Source organism: Neolamprologus multifasciatus, chromosome 2 (assembly GCF_963576455.1).
Source record: "Neolamprologus multifasciatus chromosome 2, fNeoMul1.2, whole genome shotgun sequence".
Classification (NCBI taxonomy): Eukaryota; Metazoa; Chordata; class Actinopteri; order Cichliformes; family Cichlidae; genus Neolamprologus; species Neolamprologus multifasciatus.
The window spans coordinates 7778512-7805928 of NC_140440.1; the positions used below are offsets into that span (position 1 = coordinate 7778512).

At 43.0% G+C, this 27417-nt stretch overlaps 1 protein-coding gene across 2 annotated transcripts in view; it reads right to left on the minus strand.

Annotated features, from left to right (window-relative positions):
* Positions 1 to 427: 427 nt before the first annotated feature.
* Positions 428 to 27417, minus strand: part of fat4 (FAT atypical cadherin 4) — a 101393-nt gene continuing 74403 nt past the window's right edge. The window contains exons 7-17 of one of the 2 annotated variants that reach the window (XM_085175613.1): positions 26866 to 27046; positions 24865 to 25115; positions 20286 to 24635; positions 18598 to 18702; positions 17875 to 18182; positions 13221 to 13306; positions 11456 to 11635; positions 10875 to 10999; positions 8704 to 8921; positions 6825 to 7086; positions 428 to 4029 (exon numbers count right to left, since the gene is read on the minus strand). In XM_085175613.1, coding sequence (XP_085031739.1) covers positions 2120 to 4029; positions 6825 to 7086; positions 8704 to 8921; positions 10875 to 10999; positions 11456 to 11635; positions 13221 to 13306; positions 17875 to 18182; positions 18598 to 18702; positions 20286 to 24635; positions 24865 to 25115; positions 26866 to 27046 — 7976 coding nt within the window. In that variant the 3' untranslated portion in view covers positions 428 to 2119. The remainder of the gene's footprint in view (positions 4030 to 6824; positions 7087 to 8703; positions 8922 to 10874; positions 11000 to 11455; positions 11636 to 13220; positions 13307 to 17874; positions 18183 to 18597; positions 18703 to 20285; positions 24636 to 24864; positions 25116 to 26865; positions 27047 to 27417) is intronic. The other variant, XM_085175621.1, reaches the window with a different exon arrangement.

The following is a 27417-nucleotide window of genomic DNA, read 5'->3' on the forward strand; positions in this document are numbered from 1 at the left end:
TCACGTCACAAAACCAACCCCCAAGAAAATCAGGAAGACAGATTCATGTCAGTTTTCATGAGTGTTTTACATCCACTGTGCACTGTAGAACAATGTTCCCTTTAGGTGTACAAGCTTCTTCTTCTTCTTCTTCTTACCTATAGAGAGGATGGTGGGCGGACTTTGCTCCTGAAGTTGCCTCTGCCCGATGTCTCAGAGCCCCCACCGTCAACCCAGAGAAGACACTGTGAGGTTTATTTGAATTCATCTCCCACTCACTCGTCCCACTACCCACCCAACTCCTCATTATCATTGTTTTATTATCTCAGCATTGGAGTGGTAGAGCCTTTTCAAAGAGGCTTAGGTCAACAGATTTCTCTGCAAGACCGAGCCCCTCGTGGTATATTACCCAGATTCAGGCTGTCACTCTTCACGGGGTTCATGGCTCCCTGCCTTTTCTCTTGTGGCCTCTCTCCCCTCGATGATGGAGCAGATAAGCATGTTGCATGCCGAATCACTGAGCTATGACAAGAAAAAAAAGCCTTTCTGCTCAATAAGACAGATGTAAATAATTGTTGAAAGCAATATAGGGCCCTGCGTCGTGGAGTCCGCTTGATGTTTTGTTTGGCTGCGAGTGAGGTGGCTCAGTTTCGTTCAGGTCCTGAATTGCCTTTTCAAATGTTTTGTTGAGACTCTGCACAAATGAAAAACTGCACAGACTGAGGCAAAAATACAGAATAACTTACCACCCGAATGATTTGGGAAGGGGTGTAATCTGAGCATGAAGGTGGCTATTTTTAAAAACTGCCAACGCATAAGTGCATCTAAATGAAAGGAGGAGGGGAAAAAGAGAAACAAAGCACATTTAAATAAATACTTTTTTTATTCTGTTATTGGCTTTTTACAGGTACAAAGCATACAGCATGTTATAGTTTTATCAAAAGTGGAAAATACTGATGTTACATTTGTAACAAATGTAAAAAATAAGTCTTCAATCTTACTTTCCCCGAAAGTAAGAACATACATTTCAGCATATGAAAATATTCATAAAAACACAGCTTAAGTAATTTAAGTTAATAAACAGTACAAAAATGTAGAAACCATACATGTCAAAATAATGAACAGGGACGCCAACATCAAGACAAATGACTCCATGATTGCTCATGAATTTTAAAAAAAATGTACACAAGTTCATAGTGTTTTAGTTGGGGTCATGTTTACAGGATTCATACATCATCATCATCATCATCATCGTTGCCTGAAAACACTTGGCTGGTCTGACAATGTGGTTTTGTGACTAACGACACCCTCACCATCATCCTTCCTGAAAAATCTCCTCTCTTCCTGAACTTGGGCCCAAAAACCAGAATAGTTCTGTCCCGTACTGAAATCCTCAAATGTCTGTAAGGCAGGGGCCTTGATTAAATCTCACTTTTGGAGCGTTTAGCCAGTCGTCTCTAAGAAAACACACCAGGGCAGGCAGACGGACAGACACAGAGGGATCATAACATCGGTGGGGTCTGCAATACCGTGCGAGCAAAGCAACGTTCATACTTTTACACTGAGGGCTGTGTCCCGTCACCTACAGGTGCAGTTAGATCAAACACACATGCTTCCTTTTAAGTAAATTAGAAAAATGACCCTAAAAAGACAGAAACTGGGAGATTTCTCTTGCTCTATGGAATTCTCTTCCTGTGAGTTTTTAAATTATCTACTCTCTTATCTCTCCGCTGCGAATGTGACAGAAGGTTCTGGAAAGGAGAAGTAGTATTGGTAATAAAGAACAGAAGTGTTTAATCAAGATAATGTGAATGGAGTTTTGCAGTCACCAAATTGAATTCAGACATGGACTTCTTTCTTCAGTGTCAGTGGATATGTTGTAATGAGGCCTCAGAGAGATGAATGCACGAATGTACAGTCTGAACCTAGAAAAGACTGGTAAACCGTTCCAAGGTGGCTCATCATGAAATCTGTTCTGTTACAGGTGCCATTTTTCTGCCTTACTGCATTAAAAGTCGTCTTATTATTTTGAGTTATGCAAAAAACATGAAGTCCAATGTTCTCTGGAAATGTACAGTCTTCTTCTTTTTTTTTAAATTGGAGAACGACACCATATTGTACAACATTGTAATAAATAGTCTCATACATATTGCTCAGCTTCTCCTTCATTAAGAATGGTCACTGAGCCATCTCCACTGTTCATTTCAATGTCTTTTGCTGCCGCATTCTCGGGAAGCAAGGCTAAGTCCTTGAACACATCTACATAATGTCCAAAGCCAGGGCCCCAGTTCAACAGATTGTCCCAGTTGAAGCCACCGGCTTGCTGACCCAGTTTGTGGGGTAGGGTGTAGTGCTGGTCAGTAGAGGGCATCTGGGCAACGCCAGGCCCTCCTTCTGCCCTCCGACTCGAGTAACGCCTCTGTTTAAGCCTCCCGCCGTAGTCCTCGTCATCAGCGTCTGACTCGTTGACTTGCGAGAGCTTGGGGACCCGGGAGCTGTAGGACACAGGCTTCTCCCGGTCATACTCCATCTCTGAGCAGGTGAAGGAGTCATGTGAGTCACTTTCTGAAGAGGACTCTGGGGCAGGAATGCCATCAGCGGGGTTACGAACCCTTGACAGCGGCCTGCGGCAGTCCTCCTCTGAACTGGAGCGCCCGTGGTCAGCGCTACAGATGCTGGGGTTGCGTGGACGTGGAGTGTTAAGCCGCTCCACTTCCTCGATGGACAGCCCCACAGGAGGCCCCGTCTCCAACGGGATCTGCTCGATCGGCTGCTTCAGCCGACTTCCGGGCCTCGAGGTGTGGCCGTGGCCGGCCATGGTTTGTGGACTCTTGCTGCGCCTCCCCAACCGGGTGGCGTAGTTGAACATGGGTGGCGGTTGGCACATATCATTGTGCAGATCCAGCGGGCTGCCTTCACGACGAGCCAGGTTGAGTTCTCTGGTGGGAGTGTTTCGGTAGAAGGAGGAGGGCTTTGTGAATGGGGCTGGAGAGTGTCTGGAGAGAGGGTTTGGAGTAGGACAGGCTGAGTGGGAATGGCTGAGGGGGGTGGATCTCAGTGCTTGGGTGTACTGAGGCTGGTAGGTGTAGCTTGTTGCTCCGAGAGGTAAGGGAGATTGCCTGGCGAAGCCCAGCGGGCTGTGTCTCTGGATGGAAAACTTGGGCGTGTGACTGCGAAACTGCTTGTAGTGTTGGATGATGTCAGCATCCGAAGGAGCGATACTGCTGGCATTGTCTATATCGTAATGTTCAATATCTGCCTCTGGGGCATTGCAGGGGGCACAGGGAGCACTGGGGACAGTCTCGTTGTTGTGAGGAATGTCTGTTTCATCATAGATCAGGTAAGGGTTTTCCCTCTCAATGATGTCTGGTTTGGGGTTCCCTTCCGGTTGCTTCCGTACCGTCATGTCATCTCCATATGGTGGGATGTTATCTGGGTCGTCGAATGCTACATTCTCGCTACCCTTCTTCTTTTTCTTCTTCTTCTTCTCCTTGGGTTTCTTTTCCTTGGGTTCCTTTGGCACTTTGGTCTTGTTGCGGTCCTTGCAATGGTTGCACAGGATCAGGCTGAGCACCACCAAGGCAAGGACAGTGGCACAGCTGCCAACAATAGCTGGCACCGCCCAGATGGGAAGGACCATTGTCTCTGATGTGGGACTGGGGCTGCAGACAAATCCACCATTATTCGCCGTGTTGCACACGGTACCCTGAGGGCACTCGACTCCCAGACAGGCCACCAGGGTCTCACAAGTCTTGCCTGTGTAGAGCTCGGAGCATACACAAGTGAAACCAGAGTGGGGGTCCGGCACGCAGCTGCCTTGGTTCTGGCAGGGATTAGAGGCACAGTCGCCAGGCGGGACACACTGGTATGTGTACCACTGGTTGACGCACATGAGGCCATCCCAGCATGGATTGCTCTCACACAGGTCGGGACCTCTGCAGCCTATTTTGACGGATGAACTGGTCTTGGTTAAAGCGACGAGGCTGTGCTCTCCCATAAATGGCAGGTTCTCTCTGTTGTACTTCACGTAAGCCAAGCAGCCGTCAAAACCTGTGGACAAAAAGAAGAAAAGAAAGGGCTCAGATAACAAGAAACAGCCAACAGCAGCTAACAGGGACATTACAGTGGCCTGAAGGGGAATTGCTTCTGACTGCCACCAGACCGACTGTTTGTTTTTTTTTTCAAAACGTCTGCTGAAGCTGGATTGCTTCCTCATAAATACCAGGAACTGGCAACTATAATAAGAGCTGAAGGAATTTTGTTTAGATGGGTAATTGGTTCAAGCTTAGGATAAAAAGATTTTCATCATGGAAAGCACCTCCTCCAATGAAAAAATAGAAAAATCATATTCTAAAAACTGGCAGAATAAATCACTGGTCAATTTAAGAGAAGAAATATGAAATATTTTATAACAGAGAATCCATCGTCAGAGGCATTATAGCTTCAAGACATCCATCTGGGTTGGATGAACGTCTCTGTGTCCCATTTAATCTCTTGCTTTGTGTGTTGCCTAACAGTGCTGCCTCACTGGTGCAATTACATTTTTATTGAATTTATCCCAGTGCAGATTAAATCCATTTGTGTCTTTTCATTAGCCCTCAGAAAGTGAGTACACAGCGCTACACAAATGCTCAGATACACACTGAGTTAGGGGTTGGGTTCACAAACAGTCTGCCACAGATCTGCGTGCTGAGAATATGTATGTTTTGAAATATGCCCCAGTCTTTGTGTAAAAGAGGTTGACAAATCATCCAAATTGCTCATTTTTACCATATTAGTCCATAGTATTAGGTTAGTTTTCCCTCCCCTGAAACCCTGAAATTTACTGTGCTGCATTACCTCCTCCTGGAAACCCTCTCTTTCACCTTTTCCAAACTGTTCTTAACTCATGCTCGAGGACATCTGATCTGTGATTTAAATCTAAACTAAGAAAAGAGTCGATGAGGCTTCGCAGACAGACGCTCCAAGGCGAAGTCAGATTAAATTATAATTAGTTATTTTGTCCATGAATGATACTCTGATAAAGAAACATTTATTTAACTACTGTAAATTCATAACTTTAAATCTTTGCAGTGTCAAATAGAAATAGATTTCAGGCCAGTTGCTCAGAGTCTTGTTGGATCGCCACCAAATATGGTCAGCAATTCAAAGAGCAGACTATTAATTCATATGCAGGAGAAAAAAAATGGGTACTGAATTCATAAAGATTCACGAGCTCACGTGTGCTGTCACATACTTGTGCTATATGTCCATGCACACACCTTTAGTCTGCAGAAAAGCTTTCCATAACATGTAAAAATACTGCTAGATGTGTAATTTATGCAGGGTAAAGAGTGAATGAGTTTTTCAAAGTCATTAACATGTGTGTGAAACTATTGTTAAATGTATTCCACTTGGACCGTCGTGTATCTAAAATTTGATTTTCTTGACTAAATGTGATGAGTTTTTTTTAGAAAAGCCTTTTTAATGAGAAGGAGGAGGAGGAGGAGGAGGAGGAGGAAGAGGAGGCACAGGAGCTGTTCTGACTAAATGCGATTTCTTTAGACACACCAACAGTCTTGTGTCAGGATCTGTAGTGGAATTAAGGAAGGGCAAACTCACCTCTCTAACTTTTCCCATTCAGATTTATCCTGTAATTTGGGGGTTCAACTCTGCAACACTACAGTCACAGTACATTAAAGCTCTTAGCAGCCAGTTACAAGCAAATCTGGCAAACGGATGGTGTGTTTCACCGTCCCACTCTGCCACCAGTTCTGCAGCGTCAAGTCGTAGCAACAGTGTAGTTTTCTGACATTGGCAGCAGTATGTGTTGTTTAACTAGTGATTATAGGCAGCAAACCCTGTATATTGATAAATAAAACTTATACGGAAGAAAACTTATTGTATGTCTTCCATTTTTAACCTTGTTGGTTTACAGCAACTATTTATTCTATATAGATAATATATATGTTACATATAGCCTCTCTACTTCTTAGTCCACTAACTTTGGCTAGTTAAGCTATACTGATTGTTCCAACATGTAGAGAGCAAAAAAATACTATGTGTGAGTGACTACTGTTAACCAAAACCTTCTGTTACAAGGAACAACATGCTTTCTCTCGATCAACGTCTGGTAATCATCTGGGTCCTTTTCAAACCCTGGAATTCTGAAGTTATTTTAGGTGTCTGGTCGCAGACAGGGTATGTCATTGTGAAGAAACGGTTTTATTTTGCATGGAGCTTTTTTCCAAAAGTTTCAGTTTTCCTGCCAATTCCAACTAAATTCTGGAATTAAATAGTGGAAAATCACAGCAACAGTTGTTTTGAGGCACTTTATATTGTAAGGTAAAGACCCTACAAGAATAGAGAGAAAGCCTCTTGGCGACAGTGGGAAGGAAAAACTCCCTTTTATGAGGAGAAAACCTCAGACAAAACCAAGCTCAGGGGTGGGTGGCCATCTGCTGAGACTTGGTTGTGGGTGAGGGGAGGCAGACAGGACAAAAAGCACACTGTGGAAAAGGGCCAGAGATGAATAATAACTAATGATTAAATGCAAAGTGGCGTAAGTAAGTGAAGAAGAAATACTCAGTGCATCATGGGAAGCCCCCAGCATCCTAAGTCTATTGCAGCATAACTAAGGAACTAAGGAAGGCCTGTTCCAGCCTTAACTATAAGCTTTACCAAAAGGAAAATGTTTTAAGATTAATCTTAATCTTAGAGAGTGTCTGTCTCCTGAATCCAAACTGAAAGCTGGTAAAGATTAGATGCAGGAAAATGTACACCCCAAATGCCAATATGTCCACATCCATCATTTTTACTCTTCCCCCCAATCAATGACAGGTAACAGCTACACTGTCCAGGCTTACCTGCTCCAGTTTTCTGCTGAGCTGGCCCCGGCCCAATCCCACCAAGCGAAAAGGTTAAAACGCTGAGACCTCCAAAATCCTGTGTGGGATGTTGGATGACCCTGGGTTGGCCGTTGTCCACCTGGAGCACAGTGGCTGAGCTGTTCTTGACCAGCTGTAGCGTGTGCCACTGGCCGTCTGAAACCACTGCGTCTACCACGGTGCGCTCCACCTTCCCCGCAACGCCGGCGTCTGAGATGTAGTGGATGTTGCCGTTCCTCAGCTGAGAGAAGCAAATTTTAGATTTTAGTTATTCGCTCACAGCTCAGAGTGATCAGAGTAAACCGGATCTAGCTGGCTTTGGTAAAAACATGCATATAAACAGTATATAAAAGACATTAACAATCATGTGAATCTGCAAACTGCCATTATTTCTGATGTCAAGCATAAAATAAAAATAGTCTTTGAAGAACGTCGAGATAAACAATGGTTAAAACGGCAGTTTTTTAGATTAATGCAACAAGTTATCGTGTCAGTATCAATCATGACCGATGAGAGGAAGTCTTGTCTCAGACCCCACAAAACTACCACCGCAGTGCTTTCAGACTCTGGTCGGAGATCGAAAACAAAAATGCAGCTGGATGCTCATACTATAAATCTTTCTCCCACTGGGACACACTGCAGTCAATCATGTTCTCACAACTTGTGTGTGTAGCTACAGTCACTCAGCCAGAAGATGATCAGAAGCTCAAGCACGACAAATTTAGAGAAAGCGCATATATTCCAACGGCCACAAGAGAAGGCTCTTTACTGAAGAGAGACGACGATTGTGCTTTAAAAAGAAATTAATCAAGCTCGCTTTGGCACGCACAGCAAATTTGTGGCTTACACTGTGTATGGTAATCGCATGTGTTCTCCCGACTTCGATGGAAAAGTAATCCTACCCACCTCCCCCAAAATCAGCAGTGATAAGTCGCTTCCGGAAGAATTGATGTAAAAAGGGAAAAGTGGAAGTCTCCCCAGCCAAAGAATACTAAGAGCTCTCAAGCTGGAAAACCAATCAAGGAGTTTATCTATTAAACATCTTGTTTTTCATTTCTCAGTTTATATAGTTCTCTCTCAACATATGTACACCCACAGTATGTATTCCCCTACTGCTCTTTTGTTTTTAGGTTTCAAAGCACTTATAATACTTTTCTGGACTATTTAGGAAGCCGCAGTGGTGATTTGATGAGCACCAGAAGCCGTTCAGTGGCGGAAAACAAAATCATAGGAGACAAAGCCCGATGCTGAAGTGGGAACGGGTTGATGGTGCTGAGACTGCAGGGTGTCTACATGGAAATAGAAGAAGATGAATGAACGCTCAGGCTTCTTTGGGCAGCTGCCCAGGGTCAGGCAAAGGGAGGAGGGTGTACTGAACAGGACGAGACGAGAGAAAAGACAGACTGGAGTAAAAGAAAGTGGGCGAGAAAGACGGGGTAGATTTCCTAGAATGAAAGTGGAACGTAGCACACACAGAAATATATATTACCTAGACATGTTTAGGATACAAATGTTCAACGTGTCTTAACAGTGTATCAGGAGCTGTGGCGTAAATACTGTTAGTGATGCAAGATACTGCCTGGTCTACAGCTCTGTCATACCAAAAGAAGCTGGTACGTAGGTGCTTAAAATATCATCTACATAGTAACTTCATAGATAATCTATGAAACATCAAAGACAGAAGCTTCATTTTACTAGACATGAGTTGATCCGGGGCTTTAAATTTTAGTGAATAGCCTCCCTTTCTAAGCATAGCTACTTATTTACTGTTCACAAGCATGATTTGGAAAGCTTTTATTGTGAAATTTACTCTTCATTGCCAACTCATTAAACTCACACACAAGGCAACCTTCCTCACCTTAACAGTAGTGTAATTGCTGCTCTCTTGCACATGCAGCAGAGTGCCGGTCTTGCTGCGTGTCCTGAACTTGACCTTCAAGTTGCTGGGACCCATGGGGTCAGAGGTCGCTCCCTGCAGAGACTGTCTCAGCAAGATGTCACGTTTTGGGCCCTGCTTCAGGATGTAGTCCAGGCGGCCAGTGCCGTCCAGAGACAGAGCGGTGTCGGCTGTCATGTCTGTGTGAGAAAGACAGAAAATATCTTGTGACTTCACACGAGTTTCGCAGGCGGCTTTTAAACTTCCATTTCCACTCTGCTCCTGGCGGACGGTCAGGTGCAAATGATTTTCCTAATCCGACTGCCATAACCACGAATCGGTCCTTCCATTCTTACCAGCGATTACTGATATCTTCCCATAACATCATCGAGTCAGTTTTCAGAACAGCCCGTGTAAGATAATGATTTCTAATAGAGACTAAGTAGGAAAATAACTGAAATGAAAACTGCAAGCCATCTCATTATTACTTAGTGGGACGGCACGTGAATTTTGTGTGCATGTTAACTATAAACCTGAGGCACTGCTAATTGCATCATTTCATTTCAAGAAGCAACAAGCCTTTTGGCATATTTCATTATTACTATAATGAATATGAGCCCTCTTGCTAATACACTATTAAAAGATTAGTATGTTATCCAGGATAAATAACCATATGAATGTTAATAAAACACTGATGTGATTATTTCATGAAAGCAGTGTATTTATGAGGATATTTGTATATTTTGGAAAAAGGAAAAAAGGCTCTTTAGTCACTTATAAGTTTTCTATTTAAAATGTGCTTAGAAATAAGAGCACAGATGAAAATGAAACAGAATTTTAACAAATTATAAGATTTATCAACAGTCACCGATGACTCAGAAAAATTGGTGTTGGTGAGTTTTCTTACTGTCAGAGACTGACTGCAAGTAGTTGCAGTGACCAGTTCCTGCCGAGAGATTGAGCCTGCAACACCTTCAACCTTTGCACGAGCACAGCTGGACAGGTGTGGGAGGCAACCTGTGTCTAGACAACTGTAGTCTGACTTGAACTACATTCCATCTGAGACAACTGCCGTCTAATTTACTGATCCAGACAGATTCCCAACATGTTGCCATCAGTCTCAGTCAGTCTGTGCTAATGGGTGCAACTTCTCTGCGATGGGTCTCTTTGCAACAGGGGACTCAACTCGGCCGGTTGTATTCTGGTTCTATTCCCAAATAAGAGCACCTATGTGATTTTGTAGCAAAGTCACCATTCTGCAGTAACTATCACTATTTGTAAGATTTTGATCCTGAATGTAAGCAATTATTGTGAAAGTAGATGGGATTTTCTTGCTTATTTATCACAGTTAATTTGCATATTATCTCTAAAAATTTCCACAAAGTTGCAAAATTGCATTTTCATTGTACCAAATCGCAATAATTTTGGTTGTGCCGCAAACTCCAACCACTGTTTTCTCTAATAGGACTGTAGCACAAGTCTGTCGTGCCACTTATTATCTGACGATGAATGTTTCTGTCCCACATTCACAGGGTTCAAAAATGTAAATCTTTACACAATCTGTTCTTTAAATTAAATTAACCAGACATATTTTATTCACTGCATTTCTTGTTGTTGTTTATTTTTTTCTTTCTCTTTCCAGCAAACAATACATATGGCACTCAGAAAGCCTGCTCTGCTCCATGTGTGCTAGAAGAAAATGTCTCTCATCCTTTTTTTTCGTGCCAGTAAGCAAACCAGCAGATTTCCCACAAAATCAAACCTGATGGCAAACAGGGAAAAGCTCGCAGTAATGATCTTGTTTGTTTCCAGTAACAATATCAAAGTCTTTGAAAAAAATCTGGTAATAATTACCGATAACACCGCAAAACACAATGTTGCACCTTACACAGTAGCTATAAGTTTCTGTCAGTTCTCATGTGTCTCAAAGGGTTTTCTGCATTTTTTTAGGTCTCTGATGCATGTCTAATTTATCTCCTATAAAGTACACAGATGCTTTGAAATGAAGCTCAGAACCCACCGATGTGGTCTATATTAAGCTACATGGTGCAGTATGATGACTCAGGAGGGATAATTCATAAATAATCATGGCAGAATATTCCTAAGTAAGTGCAAACTCAGCAAAAAGAGAGACTTCAAAGACATATACTTACATTTCTCACAGAATTTGCCAGTGAAGCCATCCACACACTGGCATTGTTGCCAAGACCAGTGGTCCACACAGGTGCCCCCGTGTCTGCAGGAGCTGGTGGCGCAGGCTCCTTCCAGTCTCGGACATCTACGGACACAATAACACACAAACTGACAATCAGACAGTGAATTTGACAAGTCAGCCACACAGGCGGGGGGTCCGCGGAAAAAGGAAACTCCAAAAACAGGAGCAGATGAGCTGTGATTTCTATTCCCGTGCGGCAATACAAAAAAAACCATAAAGAACCTCAGAGAATTAGCATATTAAAAGATCTGTCCTCGCTTCACTATTCACGAGGAAGACAGTGAGGAAAAAAATTCTCGGGAATTCTGCAATTGGTTTCCCCCGTCAAAAATCTTCCATTTGTACTTCAAAAAAAAAGAAGACATCTTTTTAAAAACTCCCGAGAGGGTTTGAAAGTGTGAACAGATGTCCCACAGCGAGAGTCAAGGGGGTTAGAGAAGACGGACAGATGGGAAGAAGAAAAAGGAGATGGAGAGAGGCTGGGAGCAGGAGTAAAGGGGGAGAGGTTGGGATGCGGACCTGTCAAGGATGCCATGTGATGCCAGCGCCTGACTGGGCTCCAGCGGGCGGCCGTTGACGGCAAACTCCATGATGCAGCCGACAAAGTCGTGGGTGGCGACCTGACCGCGCCGATGAAGGATGGGTTCTATTGACCTGACGCCTCCCACAGAAAGCCTGTTGGGCTGCACATCGAGGATCCTACAAACACCACACAGATAGACGAACAGGAGTGCACAAAGACTTAAAACGGATCACGACAGAAAGGAACATATGAGCAGAAATCCAAAAGCTCAAAAATGCATTCAAGTATTCAAAGCACACACACAGACACGCACATTTTCACAAGCTTACACAGAAAAACAACGTGGGTCAGCGAGTTTCACAACAATATGGTCCCAAGACCCTTGCAAAATAAACCTTTGCTGATCTCTATGGCCTTTCCTCATCTGCCAAATCTGTCTCTCACGCATACACACATATACAATAGACACACACGCACACACACAGCGAAAAACACACAGAAAAACATGCACAGTCTCACGTTTTCGCCCCACAGGGCCTGGCTCTGTGCAGCAGCACTGGTCATCCAGTAATTTAATGACGGTTTACATCATATATCACATATTTGCAACAGATGACTTCATTCTGACTTTGAGTCATTTGTGTAGAAATATGTAAGAGAAAGGCATTTTAAGCAATTTGCATACAACGGAAGACTTAGACAGTAACACAGGAGTAAAGGTCACAATGCTTTGTCTACAGCATTAAGGAATTTTCACTGTAATAAAAAGAATTAAAGGTCAACACTTTAACCAATATAGCCATAAATATTTGTTTGAACAAAAGTAAATTTTCATTCTTTGCTCTCTACTTTAAAGATTAGCACTTAACAGAACTGGAAGCATCACTGTGAAACTAAAGGTTGAACCTCTGCGATTAATCTCTAAAGTACTGCTTAAAGAAAAACAGTTAAGGCAAGACAAAAATATAAATTGCTGCTTACTGTTATGAAGCTTCCTAACAAAGTTCACTTTATTCTTATGAATCATCTTGTGGTTCATTTAACTCACAAAATGTCTAAATTAAGCAAAGGGAAATAAACCATGCTAAGTTTATCCAGTAATGGCAGCTGAAACGTAAGCTGCTTTCTCATTTTCAGATGTAAACTTTGACAAGTGTATTGAGAATGTCAGAGGAATACAGTTGAGACCTTGGATGTTGCGTTAGATGTCTTCTCAGTCCTCGAAATACACAGTTTGGTTTACACGAGTGCCCGAGTAGAGCCTCAAGGACACACTTGGACATTAAATGGAATTTGTACTAAGGAGGTGGCAGAGTGATGAGTCTTCTAAGGTAACCTCTAGAAAAGTTGAAAAGTTCAAGGATACAGAACATCTGTGCAAGCTGCTGCACATACAGCAACATTTTAAAGCCATAAAATGTTGGAAAACACGGATCGTCATCCATTGACGAGAAGGACAATGTGTGGTTAATTAAACCTCTTGATTATGTAGTGTTGATTCACTGCAGAGTGCAACGCAACAGCTGTAAAATATTAGACAAGTATGCTCACACCAGGTATACAAAACCTTTTGGTTATGTATGACTTTCCATTATTTTTACAGTTGTGAAAAATTATTCATCAAGTTTTCCAGTCCTCAGAAGTGAAACTGTCAACAGCGCTTTCCCATTCACAGTTTCTACGGATCATAGAAACAGCTGCTCAGCGTGCTGGGCAATACATGCATATATGGGTTTTTGTGTGTGTGTGCTGCGCTCTTACCAGTCAGTGTGCACTGCCACGTTGCTCACAGCACAGTAGCCTGGTTCCTGGTCATCACCACACAGGTCCACGGTCAGGGATGCAGCCTGCATGATGACAAGAACACACATACTGCTGTCACGTGTGATTCTCTTTAAGAGAAACAGCTGTGAAGCTACACTGACTCACACAATTATTGTTCAGGGAGGAAATTACATTTAAGTAAAAAAATGTTTCTGGAAGAGTGTGGTTGACATAAACACCAACAACATGTGTCACTCACTGTTATTTGTGGTGGGGGTGGGCCATAAAACACTCAGTCAATATCAGTCTATCAGTCACTTTTTCTTTGTTAAGAGTGTTTTTCCAGAATGTGGAAACCCACAGGATGCATTTCACAAATTGTTTTTTAGCAAATGTATCTATACTCCTTTTGTTAGTGGTCAGTTTAAAGACAGTCCCATGTAAAAAAGGGACACATGCTAAAAATACGCTCAAAATAGGGCACCGGTGGTAAACCATTTTCTTTGAAGGTTAAATAAAATATTTGAGTAACTAAACTAATTTTATGTTATTAATGGAGCAATTCAATATATTTTGGACTATATCTTCATTAAAACAAAACAAAACAAAAGTCTACAACCTGTGGAAAATTGAGCTAAAATCTGCATTTCCTCAAATGGCCACTTGGGAATGGTTCCAAAAGCAGGTAACTCCCATAGAAAGGATAAAACATGACTGTAGCTTCTGGACTGGAACCATCTTAAGGCTCATACTCATGAGTTTATTGTCCAACAGAAACCAGAAATGGAGGTTTACCTTTGTCACTTTCATGCAGGCTTAGATAGCAGCAACCAACTAAAGTAATCACAAGAAAGCTGACCGTTTGGGAAATACACACTTTTCCCTAAGGTCAGGTGGTTGCCAGGGGTTCACTGACCAGTCTGTGGGAGTGGGGACTGCCTTCAGCATCCAACAACCACCGACAAGTGGTCAGGGAATACTCATATTCACCTCATAACCAGTGGTTGCCAGGTGGTTGCAGACCAGTCTTTAGGCTTCTGTCACTTGATCCTAAATTGTCGCCATGACCGGCGTCACGTGTCAGCACGACCTCTATAGCCGTAAGCTGTTTAGCTTAGCACAAAGCCTGGTACAGACTTATTCTGTCAGAGGGTTATAATAACCAGCTAGCATCCTCTTTGAAGTTCAGTACTCAAAAGATTTTCCATTTTGTGCTAAGCTAAGCTGTGTGCTGGTAAAATCATATCCAACTTATATATTAAAGCGGTATTAATTTTCTCTCTGTTATACCAGATGGTGAATAAGTATTTCCAAAAATGTTAAGCTTTTTCTTTCCTCTAAAGATGGCAACAGCTGTTTAATTAAACCCCATATTGTGACAGTGAACGACAGAGGGACAGAGCAACCTGAGGGGTGCTATATGCTTATTGTTCAAAGTTTATTGCCACAAGAGAACAAAATCCTCAAACCAATTGTATTTCCTTCCCGATTCCCTGCCTGAAGTATTTAAAGGCTAATTACTAAACCCTAAAACCCATCAGAATGTGTGAATAGAAATAAATATTTTCTCAAGCACTGTTGGCATATCTTTTACTCATGAGTTCTGGCACCATAAGCTGAGGGTTACTTCACTCAGACGAGTTACAGTATATGCTCCTGAACATTTGTGTTCCTAAGTCTTGTTCAGTGGTTAATGTGAGCTTTGTTCACCACAAGCCATGCAGTCACATTATTTTTCTTTATTTCATGAGTGTTCGATGGGAGAGGGGCACAGAAATGCCATACATTACAGCAAGCGTTTCCCGTTTCCCGTTAATGGGACAAAAGCTTTTGGCCAGATGTGGATTATTCTCTTTTCTCCCTCTGTGCTCAGAGAAGAAACGACCCTGCTAGAAAAAAATAATAAAAATGGGCTGGTGAGGAAACTGCCCGGAAAAGTGTGTGAACGTGTTGAAAAACCAGGGCAATCACGCTCCACCTCTCGTGGAGCTTAAGTAAATACGGACCACACTGGCTTGCATCTCTGACACAAATCATCCACGGCCCCACCGGGCACACACACACACACACTTCATTTAGTACACTCGTGTCACACCCGAGTCAGACACACGAACACACATAATCAAATGAGAAAAAACTACAGAGACAAGAACGAGTCGAAGAACAACAGAACGCTTTTGTGACTCCGAGGCGCCATAAAGAACATCAGAACCACATAAACATTTTATTAATGTTTTTCCTGTGATCAAAGGCACTGCAGTCATGCTTCTGCATTCACTGTCAACTGTCACGAGCTGTGCAGGAGGAGTAATTTCTCAAAAGAAACCTTAGAAATGAAGAGCGAATGCATCCCCCAAAAATTGAGGAGTGTATTTTTCAGCTTGGCTAGCACTGGAGGAAATTTGAAGAAAGCACCACAGGAGACCATTGTTTTCCCCATGACTAATACAATGGGGTGGGGGTTGGGGGGGTGGGACCACAACCTTACTCTCTGTTGTGGTACATGAGCTGAGTAACATTTGTTTTGTGCTTGTTTCTAGGACAAATAACTCACTTAATCCAAAACGTAATGATTTGCTGCTGGTGTTAATCAGCGGCAGCGAGTCCTAAACTGTCAAACTGAATTTGAAACATCATTGTCAGAAGATTTGAGTTTGTTCTCACGCGATATCACTGTAATTGGTATTAATGTATAATTTAATCCAAATAATGCTTGTTATTCTTCTACTCACCACCAAAATGTGATCTAAGAGTACAGAAACACTGCATCTTTGACAAGAATGACTCATCCGAGGTTTTTCCTTTTTTGTATTCACAAATCTCCATGGAGATTTCTGTTTATAGTTTGAACCACTACTCCTCTTTTTTTTCATGCCCTCAAAGATTACTACAAACTCTGCAAAATGAAATTGATCAGCTTTTCAGACTGCAGAGCAGATGGTCCGGCACGGCAACACGAGGACAAGTATGTTGTAGTTGGAGCTGCCAGGCAGCAGGAAGACAGAAAGACCACAGAGATGTTTAATGGATGTAGTGAAGGAGGACGTGCACAAGGCTGTTGTGACACAAAGATATGCCAGGGATAGGGTGAGATGGAGGCAAATCACCCACTGTGGCAACGCCTAAAGGGAGCAGCCGAAAGAAGTAGTTGTTCTCAAAAATAGCTCTAATCCAGTTGGCCTTCATTAAGTTAAAAAAAGAAGCTAAATCTGACACGGATATGGTTCTGTTTGGGAGCTAATGAGTAACAGTTGAGAAATTTCACATTTTACATTAGAAAAGATTATTTTTCTTTGTTTATGGCACTTGGACCAATAGCTGCAGAGTTAACCACGAATACAGAAGCAAAGAGAAACATGTCAAACTTTATGAAATACACTTTGATGTTGCATTCAAATGCTTTTGCTAAATACAGTTAATGGTACTGTAGATTATATATTAAAGGACGCGACATTAAGATAAACTCACTTGGAACAAGGCAATATGGCTGTTTGAATTTTGACACTGATGCTTTGGATGCTTTAAAGCTGGAAACAGTTGCATCCTTCCTTAAACTCTCCACTGAACCTTTAACAATTAACATTTTCCATTACTGTGGTTTAAAACTGACGTCTTCATACACTGTAACTCGTTGTTGGACTGAGACAATTTGCCTAACATTCATGGTATTTGACAATTAAAACCGATTCCTGCAGAGATGACAGTAACTGAGATGGTTGCAGTATCTGTGAACTCTCTGCTCCCTCTGATTACTTGGAGCCTTCACGGTGAAGCAGTGCATGACCGTGTCCGTGGTTTGCGTCTGCATTCGGGATTGGCTCAGAATTTAGGCGCAGGAACGCAGAACAGACCTCAAGCCTGGCCACCGAAATGACCCGTAGCACCTTTTGCAAACACGGTGATCAGGTTCACTTTACACCGCTCAAGGGAGCTGGCACTTCAGGCGTGACATACTCACATTTCTCTCTCATTCTTCAACAGCCCCAACATGACCACCTTCGCATAATATTCACCGGGTACCATTTGCGGACAGAATCACAGCTTTCAACGTGTGCTGTATTCCTTTACACTCGTCACTCTGCACCATCTCAAAACTGACAATTTAACGATTTTACCAGCTTCCTATGTAACTCCCAGTGCACGGTGGGAAATGACAGATTTGAAGTCCAGCAGGAGAGCTACATTATAGAAGGCTTGACAGGGCCTAGCTGGATTTTTTTCCCTCCTCCTGCCTTGCCACTGCATTGCTGGCAGGGAGAAGCCTCTCATTCAGAGCACAGGAGACAGGATTTCAACCTTCATGGCCATTTTGGATCCTGGTATTGTAAATCACAACTAGCAATAAAATATAATTACAAACCATGAAAACCATAAGCTGAGCTACCCGTGGTTTGGGGAAGTTTAATTATCATCTGATGGTGCAAAAAAGAATATAAGGCCAAATTTGGAGGCAGCTCCAGCTATAAAAGCTCAGGACATAAATGCTATTGAATGTGCAGTCCCTTTGCAACCATGCAGCATTTTCTGATTTTCCTAAATGTTTTTGCTGCTAGACCCATAAAAACTAATATGCCACTTAACGCAAGAGCGAATGATGAGAAACATTTAGAGTATGAGATATTTTCTATCATAAAAAAACAGGAATTCTTACCATCCCAGCTCTCCTGGCAATGACTGTGTGGAACTGCCCATCCGAAACTTTTATCATGGTCATCAATTTATAAGTTCCACTTCCCAAGTTAAAAGAGAAGCGCATCTGTCCCTCGAAGACCTCCAAAGCCAGGAACTCCGCCTTGTCTCCGGTCTGGTTATCGTGGTTATATAAAAGCAGCGCGTTGCTCTTCAGGGTAGCAAACTTGATATATATGTAGTTATTGTTGGGATCCAGAGACGGAAACTCCATGTAGGAGAGCTCCTCAAAGCCATAGCTGTTCAACTCGCAGTGCTTGCCGAAAACCCCTGAGGAAAAAAACAGACCGAAAGTGGAATCATGGAGGAAGCCAATGAATGATTCACAGTGCTGCTGTGATAAAAATATCTACAGATAAAACAGAATCTTTATCAAGCAGCATTATCTTTGTATATAGAAGTAACAGAGCAGATATTGTAGCTGTGTGATCACAGTCTTCAAAAGACTCTTCAAAAAGTTAAAAACTTTTTTTTCTTGCATCAACTGGAGACTACTACTGAGGACAGCAATACAACACGTGAAAAATGGAGACAAAAAATGAAATGACAGTTTCCACATTTGTTTAAGAAATCGAGGGTTAAAAATGAAATAGCTGCCGGGAGAGTACACATCTGAATTTGTCCATCTTGCTTTTCAATTTAGCGGGACTCTGTAATACCCTGAAAGTTTCCTACTATTACTTACCAAATGGACAATGACAGTAATATCCATCCACTCGATTCTGACAGGACCCGCCATTAAAACACGGGTTACACTCACAGTGATTGATGATGGAATCACACGTTTTGCCTGGGTTCACAGAACAACACAAATTAAAATGGATGGGGTGGCAGACAACACAGGAAAACCCCAAAGGGAACACAGTTCACTTTCCCCACAGGCCAAGTCATGCACGCCTTTCATCGCCTCACAGCTGAGAATGCACTGCAAAAAAAAAGATCCATTTAACCACGTACTACACCTTTAAATCTCATTCGAGCTCAAACAACAATACGATAAAAGTGAAAACCGTAAGTTCACCTGTTTCAGTGCAGTTTCACAAAGCTATTTTGGAAATAGCATTGCTTGCCCAAGATGATATCATTTGACCAAGAACAACATCTTGAAACTTTTATAGAAAAAAAAACGAAATGATCTCATTCAACTGGCAGATTCCTCTCACTAAGAATAATCAGATTTTCAAACTCATTGCAAATTATGTTTGGACGAGGCTGTTTTTTTTTTGGTTTTGTTTTTGTTTTGTTTGTGTGGGATTTTTTTTGCAGGGCAGAAAGGCAAATAGTTGGAATGTACACAAATGGCCACCATACATACAAGCAAACATATAAATGAAGTTTAAACATCACGATAAGGAATGCGACACTGATAATACAAATAATACACTGGCTTCGAGAGAACAAATGGTTCATGAGTGGTTAAATAGAAAAAGATTGACAATGAACTTTTGAAAATGCATTTTATGCTGTAAATCTTGAGACAAGTTGCTTAATGGAGACAGATTCTGCTGCCAAACACCAGTTGTGGAAACAGGAAGTTGAGAGTTCACCAGGAGGGCATGCAAACTACTGTAAGTCAATAGGTGCATTTCTGCAGGAGGGTCATTTATCTTGATGAAACCTAAAGAATTGTGCTCATTTTTTATCATCATAATAAAAAAGGACAGTAATGACTTGACTTGAGGCAAATTGCCTGCTACAGCCCGCTTTGAAAATGTCTTTCAGATGCTACAGTCAGAGGCTGAACAACATTCAAGGTCCAAATGACCTTGAATGTAATTCCACTTAAAATCCACTCCCTTTTTATCAAGGGTAATAATGAAGCATATTCATTACATTTGCAAATTAAAAGGCCTGATTGGATCTGTTATAAAGCTGCTCATTTGTCATGCAGCTCAAACCCTGCCAAATGAGAAATCCTTGATTAAGAAATCCCTGTGTATACAGTGGGATCAGAGATGTATCTGTGTGTGGCCAGAGTTGCATGCACATGAACACACACAATGAAATGCGATAGTGGTGAACTGCGTGTGGAGCCTAGACTCAAGTCCTGACTACGGTCAGCTTCGCATCATCCTCTTTATTAAAGCAAACATGGCGGGCTGATATGCATCACAGCTGATACCCCCCGCCCCCCAAACAGCAATCCAAAAATCAAACTGTTTTTGGCAGTGATGCTTGTATGCTATGGCTACAACACCTCCTGGAAACATTCAGAAGCAAATATTTTCATTGGACCTAAAGTCATCTGTGTGACTCCAGTATTGTGGGAGTTTTAATGCGCGCATGTGTGCGTGTCCCCACGTGCTTTTTTCCAAGCCTAACACGAGTGGCTTTGAGGTCAGACATAAAATGTGACTCCTGCGTGTGTAGTACCTGCAAAGCCGGATTTACAGAGACAGTTGAAACCGCCTGGGAAATTCTGGCACAGCGCCCCGTTCTTGCAGGGATTGGAAAGGCATTCATTGACATCCCTCTCACAGGCCTTGCCGGTGAAACCTTCTGGACAGGTGCAGGAGAAATCCCCCACCAGATTATGGCAGGTGCCGCCATTGTGGCAGGGCGATGGCTGGCACTCATCGATGTCCGTCTCACACAGAGCTCCTGTGTATCCTGGCCTGCAGCTGCAGGCGTAGGGCTGCAGGGGGTGGTTGGAAACAAGGATCACTGGGACGCTTTCTTCTGTCTTAATATCAGGCCCGACACTGAGACGCCTCTTGCAGCTGCCTCCATTCTGGCACGGGTTGCGTGTGCAAGGATCATGGTCCACCGCATCTATTTGCACCCCGCTCTGTCTATATAAAATGTCTTTGATACTCTGGAAGAATGTGGCCACGCCGCTCGGGTTGACATATTGTCCGTGGCCACGTTTTACAGCTGCCATCACGAAAGTCTGATTGTTGAGCTCAAACGCTCCATAAATCAGCACCCCTGTGCCTAGTCCTGCTAGCTGAGAGTTGGCAATGCGTAGGAAGCTGAGGTAGTGGTTGGTGAGGAAGCTTTTGACTCCGTCAGAGTGGAGTCGGATGAGTATGCTGTTATCCACCGTAGCATTGTTGAAGCCCATGAAGAGGACTTTGGCTGTGTTACTAACTGAACCGTGGACACCGTCGCTGCTGCGGATGGTTAGGTCAAACGTTCCATCTGTTGAGCGAGCTTTAGAGTTAAGGTTGCACGTTCCAGTTGGGATACTAAACAGACCTGAAGATGGAGGTATAAGGGAACAGTGGAACCTGTCCTGAATATCCGGGTCTTGGGGTCTGACGTCTCCCAAAGAACCACCAGGAAACATGTTTCCAAAGTAGTGGACCAAGATTTCCATGGACCTGGGCTCTGAAGGGTTGTCATTCTGATCATTTATTTTCACGTGAACTGTTCCCGTAGAGGACATTTGCGGCACGCCAGAATCCTTGATCACAACAGAGAGGTAGAAATCACTAATCTGCTCTCTGTCAATCTCCCGACTTGTGGTTAAGACTCCAGCTGGACTGAGGCTGAAGTAGCTTTTGGCAGAGCCAGAACTGAGGAGGCTATATAGAAAGGGGCCTTGGTTGGGTGGTAGATCCGGGTCGGAGGCTGTCAGTGTTGTGACTGCAGTGCCAGCTCTCTGGTTCTCCATGACCTCAGCGTAGGTTTTAGTTAAAGTCGGGCCGTTATCATTGATATCTTCAAGATTCACAATCACCGTGGTGCTTCCGGTTGCGGGAGGTGTGCCAGTATCCACAGCGAGAATCGTCAGATTATACACAGGAATTGTTTCTCTGTCTAGCTCTGCAGCCACAGACACTTGGCCAGTTTTTGCGTTGATTGTAAAAATATTTTTATCAGACTCAGGAGCTATGGAGTAGGAAAATCTGCTCCAGCTTGGGACAGAGTCCGAGTCTTCAGCACTCACAAAAGTCACCAGACCACCGGTTGAGAGACCTTCACTGACCTGGACATCATAAAGTTCATTAGTAAAAACAGGCGGATCGTTTGCATCGAGAATAGTGATATTCACAAACACCTCATCAATATCTGCCCCACGGATGCTTCCTGCGTTCTTGGCTAACACTTTCAGTGAAACCTTCTCCTCTTTCTCACGATCCAGAGTACCTGTGACATAAATCTGGCCCGTCCTCTTGTTGATGCCAAAGCCCTTCTTTCTGCTCCTACCAAAAATGAGGTAGTAAACTACTCCATCTTCTCCTTGGTCTCGATCACTGGCAAATACTTCCCCTACCACTGTTCCTTTTGGAGCAGCTTCTGAGATTTCAAAGTAGTACTGTTTGGAGACAAAGCGCGGCACGTATTCGTTGGCTCCCTTTAGCTGAATGTTGACGTTGGCGAAGCTGCAGCGCTCTTCGTCTGGGACATTGAAGGCCTTGACTGTTAAATGGTAGACCTGCTTAGCCTCATAATCCAAGAAGCCCTGGGTGGTGATGATGCCCGTGTTCGGGTCAATAACAAAGAGGTCACTGTCTGACGATTGAATCACATAAGCCATGACTGCGTTAGCTCCCGAATCAAGGTCTGTAGCATTCAGTTTGATCACGGTGGTGCCACTGGGAACGTTCTCCTGCACAATGGGGAAGTACTCATCAGGATCAAACACAGGAGGGTTGTCGTTCACATCAGTCACGTGTACTGTGACTGAGACGTAGCTTGTTTTTGCAATCCAACCACCGTCAGTGGCTGAAACCCTAAGCTCATGCTGTTGCTTTTCTTCAAAGTCCAGAGGGTGAGCTAAGGATAACACTCCAGTTCTACTGTTAAGTGCAAACAGACCCTTGTCGTTGCCTGAAGTAATATTGTACGTGATAAGGCCATTCATCTCTTTGTCTTTGTCTCTTGCAGACAGGGTCCTTATTGCTGTTCCCACAGCAAGGCTTTCAGGTACAGTAGCTGAGATTTGGCTTTGCGAGAACTCGGGTGTGTGGTGGTTTTCCTCCGTAACTGCTATACTCACTGTCGTCTGTGCAGACAACGGAGGATTTCCTTTGTCGCTTGCAGTGATTTTAATCTGGAAAATTTTATTCATATCTGATGTAAGCAAAGAGGCAACAGTAATCCATCCACTTGTTTTATCTAGTTTGAATTTACTAGAGCTATTTCCACCTGTCATTAGGTACTCTACCTCGGAATTAAGGCCAAAATCTTTCTTGTCCTGAGCTACAACCCTGAGCAGTCGGGTGCCAACTTTTACACTTTTAGTGACAGGTGTAAAGTAGCTGGGGGAATTAAACTCAGGGGGATTATCATTGCTGTCTACAATGTTCACAATAACTGTTGTCTCACTCATCAAAGGCTTGAGTGCTCGGTCCGAGGCTGTCACGATGAAGCTGTGGCGGTTTATATTTATACTGCTAGCACCTGTTGAGTTCTGATATTTTAACTGCTGCTTTACAAATATCTCTCCAGTGCTGGCATTAATTCTAAAATACTCTGACTGGGATCGGATGAAATAGAAAATTTTGCCGTTGAAATCCTCGTCGGGATCAGTGGCGGACACCCATGTGACCAGAGAGCCCACCTCTGTGAGCTCAGGATAGTCCAGATAGTAAGACGGTCGACTAAATCTGGGGGCATTATCATTAATATCAGTTATGAATACGGTGACATCTGTGCTTACTGTCCAGCCGCTGTCATGGGCAGACACTTTGACAATGTAGTGATTAGTGTCTTCTCTATTGAGTGGCCTGCTAATTGTTATGTCTCCTGTGTTTGGATTAATATTGAATGGAAGGCTGGTATCTGTAATTGAATATCGGCTAATGGCATTTGAACCGGCATCCTCGTCAGTGGTGGTGACTCTGGTGACAGTGTAACCCACAGGGGCGTTTTCAGCCACTGTAGCACTGAAGATCTTGGAAAACCTGGGGGCATTGTCATTCACATCCAGTACGTTGATTAGTACTTTGACTATTGTGTTTTTGGGTGGCAAACCGCGGTCAGTGGCTTTGACTTTCAAAGTGTACAGAGCCACCTTCTCCCGGTCCAGTGGCCTGGTGGTTCGTATTTCACCGGTGGCTCGATTGATGCTGAAACTGTTCTCTTTGTTGCCCTCAATGATGGCATATTCCAGCTGTCCATTTGGCCCACTGTCCAGATCAACGGCAGAGACCATAAGCACCCCCTTGGGTGGAAGATTCTCCAGTATCTCAGCATGGAAGGGATCCTTATCAAATACTGGGTGATTGTCATTCACATCCAGCACAGCTATTTCCAATTTCTCATAAGAGGAGTAAGGTGGGAAGCCCTGATCTCTGGCCTCAATCCAGAGGACATACTTCTGTATGTTTTCATAATCCAGCGGATGTCTGATAGACAACTTGCCTGACAGCTGGTCGATATGAAAAGCATTATCCAGGTTCCCACTGGCAATGTAATATGACAGCGGCCCGCCTCTCATAGAAGAACCGGTCACAGTTGTAACAATGTGGTTGCTTGGCTGGCTTTCAGGGAATGTGAACACACGCTCCCTCAGCTTAATGACAGGGAAGTTTCCTCCAGTAACAAAGCGAACAGTCACGGTAGTCGTGTCTGTTTTGGGATTAGCTCCGCCGTCTTTTACTCGAACTGTAAGTGTAACTTCTGAATTTCCAGTTAGCCTCTCATTGGCAGTGATGGCACCTCTGACTGGGTCGATCTTGAATTTCTCAGCATTGCGGCCCATCAGGGAGTAGTGTAGCTGGGAGTTTGAACCAGAGTCCTCATCAGTGACAGTAACGGCAAAGACCAAGGACCCTGAAGACATAAATGTTAATGAATGAGTCTTTGGCACAGTGATTTAGCAGACTAATTACTTATGTAGACATTAAAAAAATAGAGTTTATTTTAGCATTTTAGTTAATTTTAGCATTTTCTGACATAGTTAAAATATTAAGCTATGCCTAATAACACAGTACAATGACAGAGAAAAAGAAAAGGTGCACACCACAACTTTTATTTAGCACCTTTTAATGCATGTGCTCACCTGCTGCAGTAGATGCGGGGATGTGGGTGACATAGGGGTGGTGGTGGAAACGTGGGGGGTTGTCATTAATGTCCGCCACTGTCACGGACACAGTAGCAGAGCTGGACAAGCCCTCGGGCTGGCCTCCATCTGTTGCCACTACCAGCAGCTGGTAATTGGCCCTGTCTTCTCGGTCCAGCAGGGAGCTGGTGATAATCTGTCCAGTAGCTGGGTTGATGGAGAACTGACCGTGTCCTCCGGTCAGGCTGTAGCTGTAGGATAAACACAGAAGGACATGTTTTAGTGAAAAACAAAAACAAAGACTGCAAAACAATTTGATGACGATAATGATGCTGTATCAGGAATTTTTGCAGTCATCTTTAATACAAATCAATATTATTCATTTGGTGTTATTGAATATCTTTTATTATTCTTTATTGAAACAGCAATTTTGAATTCATCCACACATAATTTCCTGGGGATTATTAAAGTATTCTGATTCTGACATCAAATACTTGCATGACTTAATACAGTCTATATAGACTGTAGTTATGTAGTCTGCTACTCTGCACTGACTGATGCACCTTGTTCAGTGTGACAAAGTTGCCTATAGAGGGCACTGTTTCAAGGTTCACATTAGCACAGTGAGGGGGGAATATGGTCAGAGATGGTCCCCACACTACACTGCGGTCACGTCAAATCAGTGACATATTTAACTAAAGTGTCCATTTGCTTTAATGCTTTGTGGGGCCTAGGCTGCATTCTCCAGAATCATGCATTTGATTTATCTTCCTCATTGTTATATTTGTTATTGTGTAATCCAAAAATGACAAGAATTTTAATAGTTATAAAAATACGTGGTATAGAAAGCAAACAAAACATACATAACATCATGTCAACACTCAGGGGGCTAAAATCTTTTGCTTTCAAACAAATATCAGGTTTCGCCCTGTATCTCCCGAGTCTCCAGCAGGACCCAGACATAAATGTAAGCTGACACATACATGTACACACCAGTGCATATTTTGAAAAGGTTTCTTGAAAAAGCATCCCCCTCCAGAGATGGGATGACAAATTGCAGAACAACGTGTGAATGCAGTGCTGGTGCAAAGCTTATTTGGACATTGAAAACAATGTAAACTGTCCACAGATGCTTGTGGTCAGAACATAGTCCAGAGACAAGTCCAAGCTCGGGACTTACATTTAACGGGTTGTGAAAATCAAAACTAATAACTATTTGTAACCAGTTCTGGGCCCCGAACCCCTGATGGGTACATCTCGTTCTGTCATAGACAATTAACATCCTCATTACTATGTTTTGGGAAACTGGAGCACGCTGCGGTACCCCCCAATGTGTACCCAGTGGGGCTACCGAAGAAAGAGAGGGGGCTGGACTTGAGTCAGTGTCCGGCCTGAGAGAGACTGGCCAGAAACTCTTACAAGCTTCCCCATGGAGGGGCTTGTGAGCGTGAAAAAGCTTGAAAATCGCACCCCAAAACAATGACTTTGGGTTTTGACTATGACGCTACACTCCGTGACTAAATTTCTATCATCCATTGCAACATTGGTCTGGAATTTTACAGAGCTGGAAGTGAGTTAAACAGTTTTACTGTATGGCCCCAAAAGGGTATTTTCACACCAGGGTATAAAATCAGAGCATGAAATCAAACTGAAGCTGGCCTGACTGTGGAACTCAGTAGTTCCTGGGACCTTATAGAGTGACATCTTATAAGAAGTGGCTTCAGTAACGTATGGACACTAATGTTTTTATTTTACTCTACTTGATATTTCATGTTCTTTAGAAAAAGATCTTTGGGAAAACTCGGATTTTCCAAGTCAGTTCAGGGAATTTCAAACTTCAACTATCTGAATATGTTTGAGTGGTTTCATTTTATGAATCCTGTTCAAAAGAGCCATTTCCCACTTTGAATGATCAGAATATCTACAGCATACCAGGGGTCCCACTGACTGCAATAAGTTGGAGTCTGGTTGGAATAAACAACTGAAAATGAAAAAGAATACCTTATAACACCATTAACTCCCACGTCTGCATCAGAGCTGTTGACCAAAAGCACATCTGTCCCAGTTGGGGCATCCTCCATGATGGTGGTGTGAAAGATAGAAGAAGTGAAAACGGGGACATTATCGTTAACGTCATCCACCATAACCGTTACCGTCCCTGTCCCACTCAGTGATGGAGTGCCTGGAGATGGAAGAAAGAAAAAAAAACATGACTGACAGTAGCAGTTTACTTCTCCTTGAGTGATCACCTTAAAGAGAAGTGAAGGAGAAACTGACTCACTTGTTGGGACAGAAACAACTCATTAACCTTTCAGCAAACCGAATGTGGAGATTATTCCAAGTGACAGAATTAAAAACTCTGTTTTTGTGGGGACACGTGAGTGCCATTAAGTCCCCTTCTGACTTTGGACACATGATTTATTGTACATGACTTGTCATTTGCAGCAAGATCCACACTGAAGCAATTCACATTCCTGCAAAGGCTCGACCACACTGCTCCTGCTGCATTTAATTCAAGAAAATGTCTTTAGTCGCGGGTATGCACTTTCCACG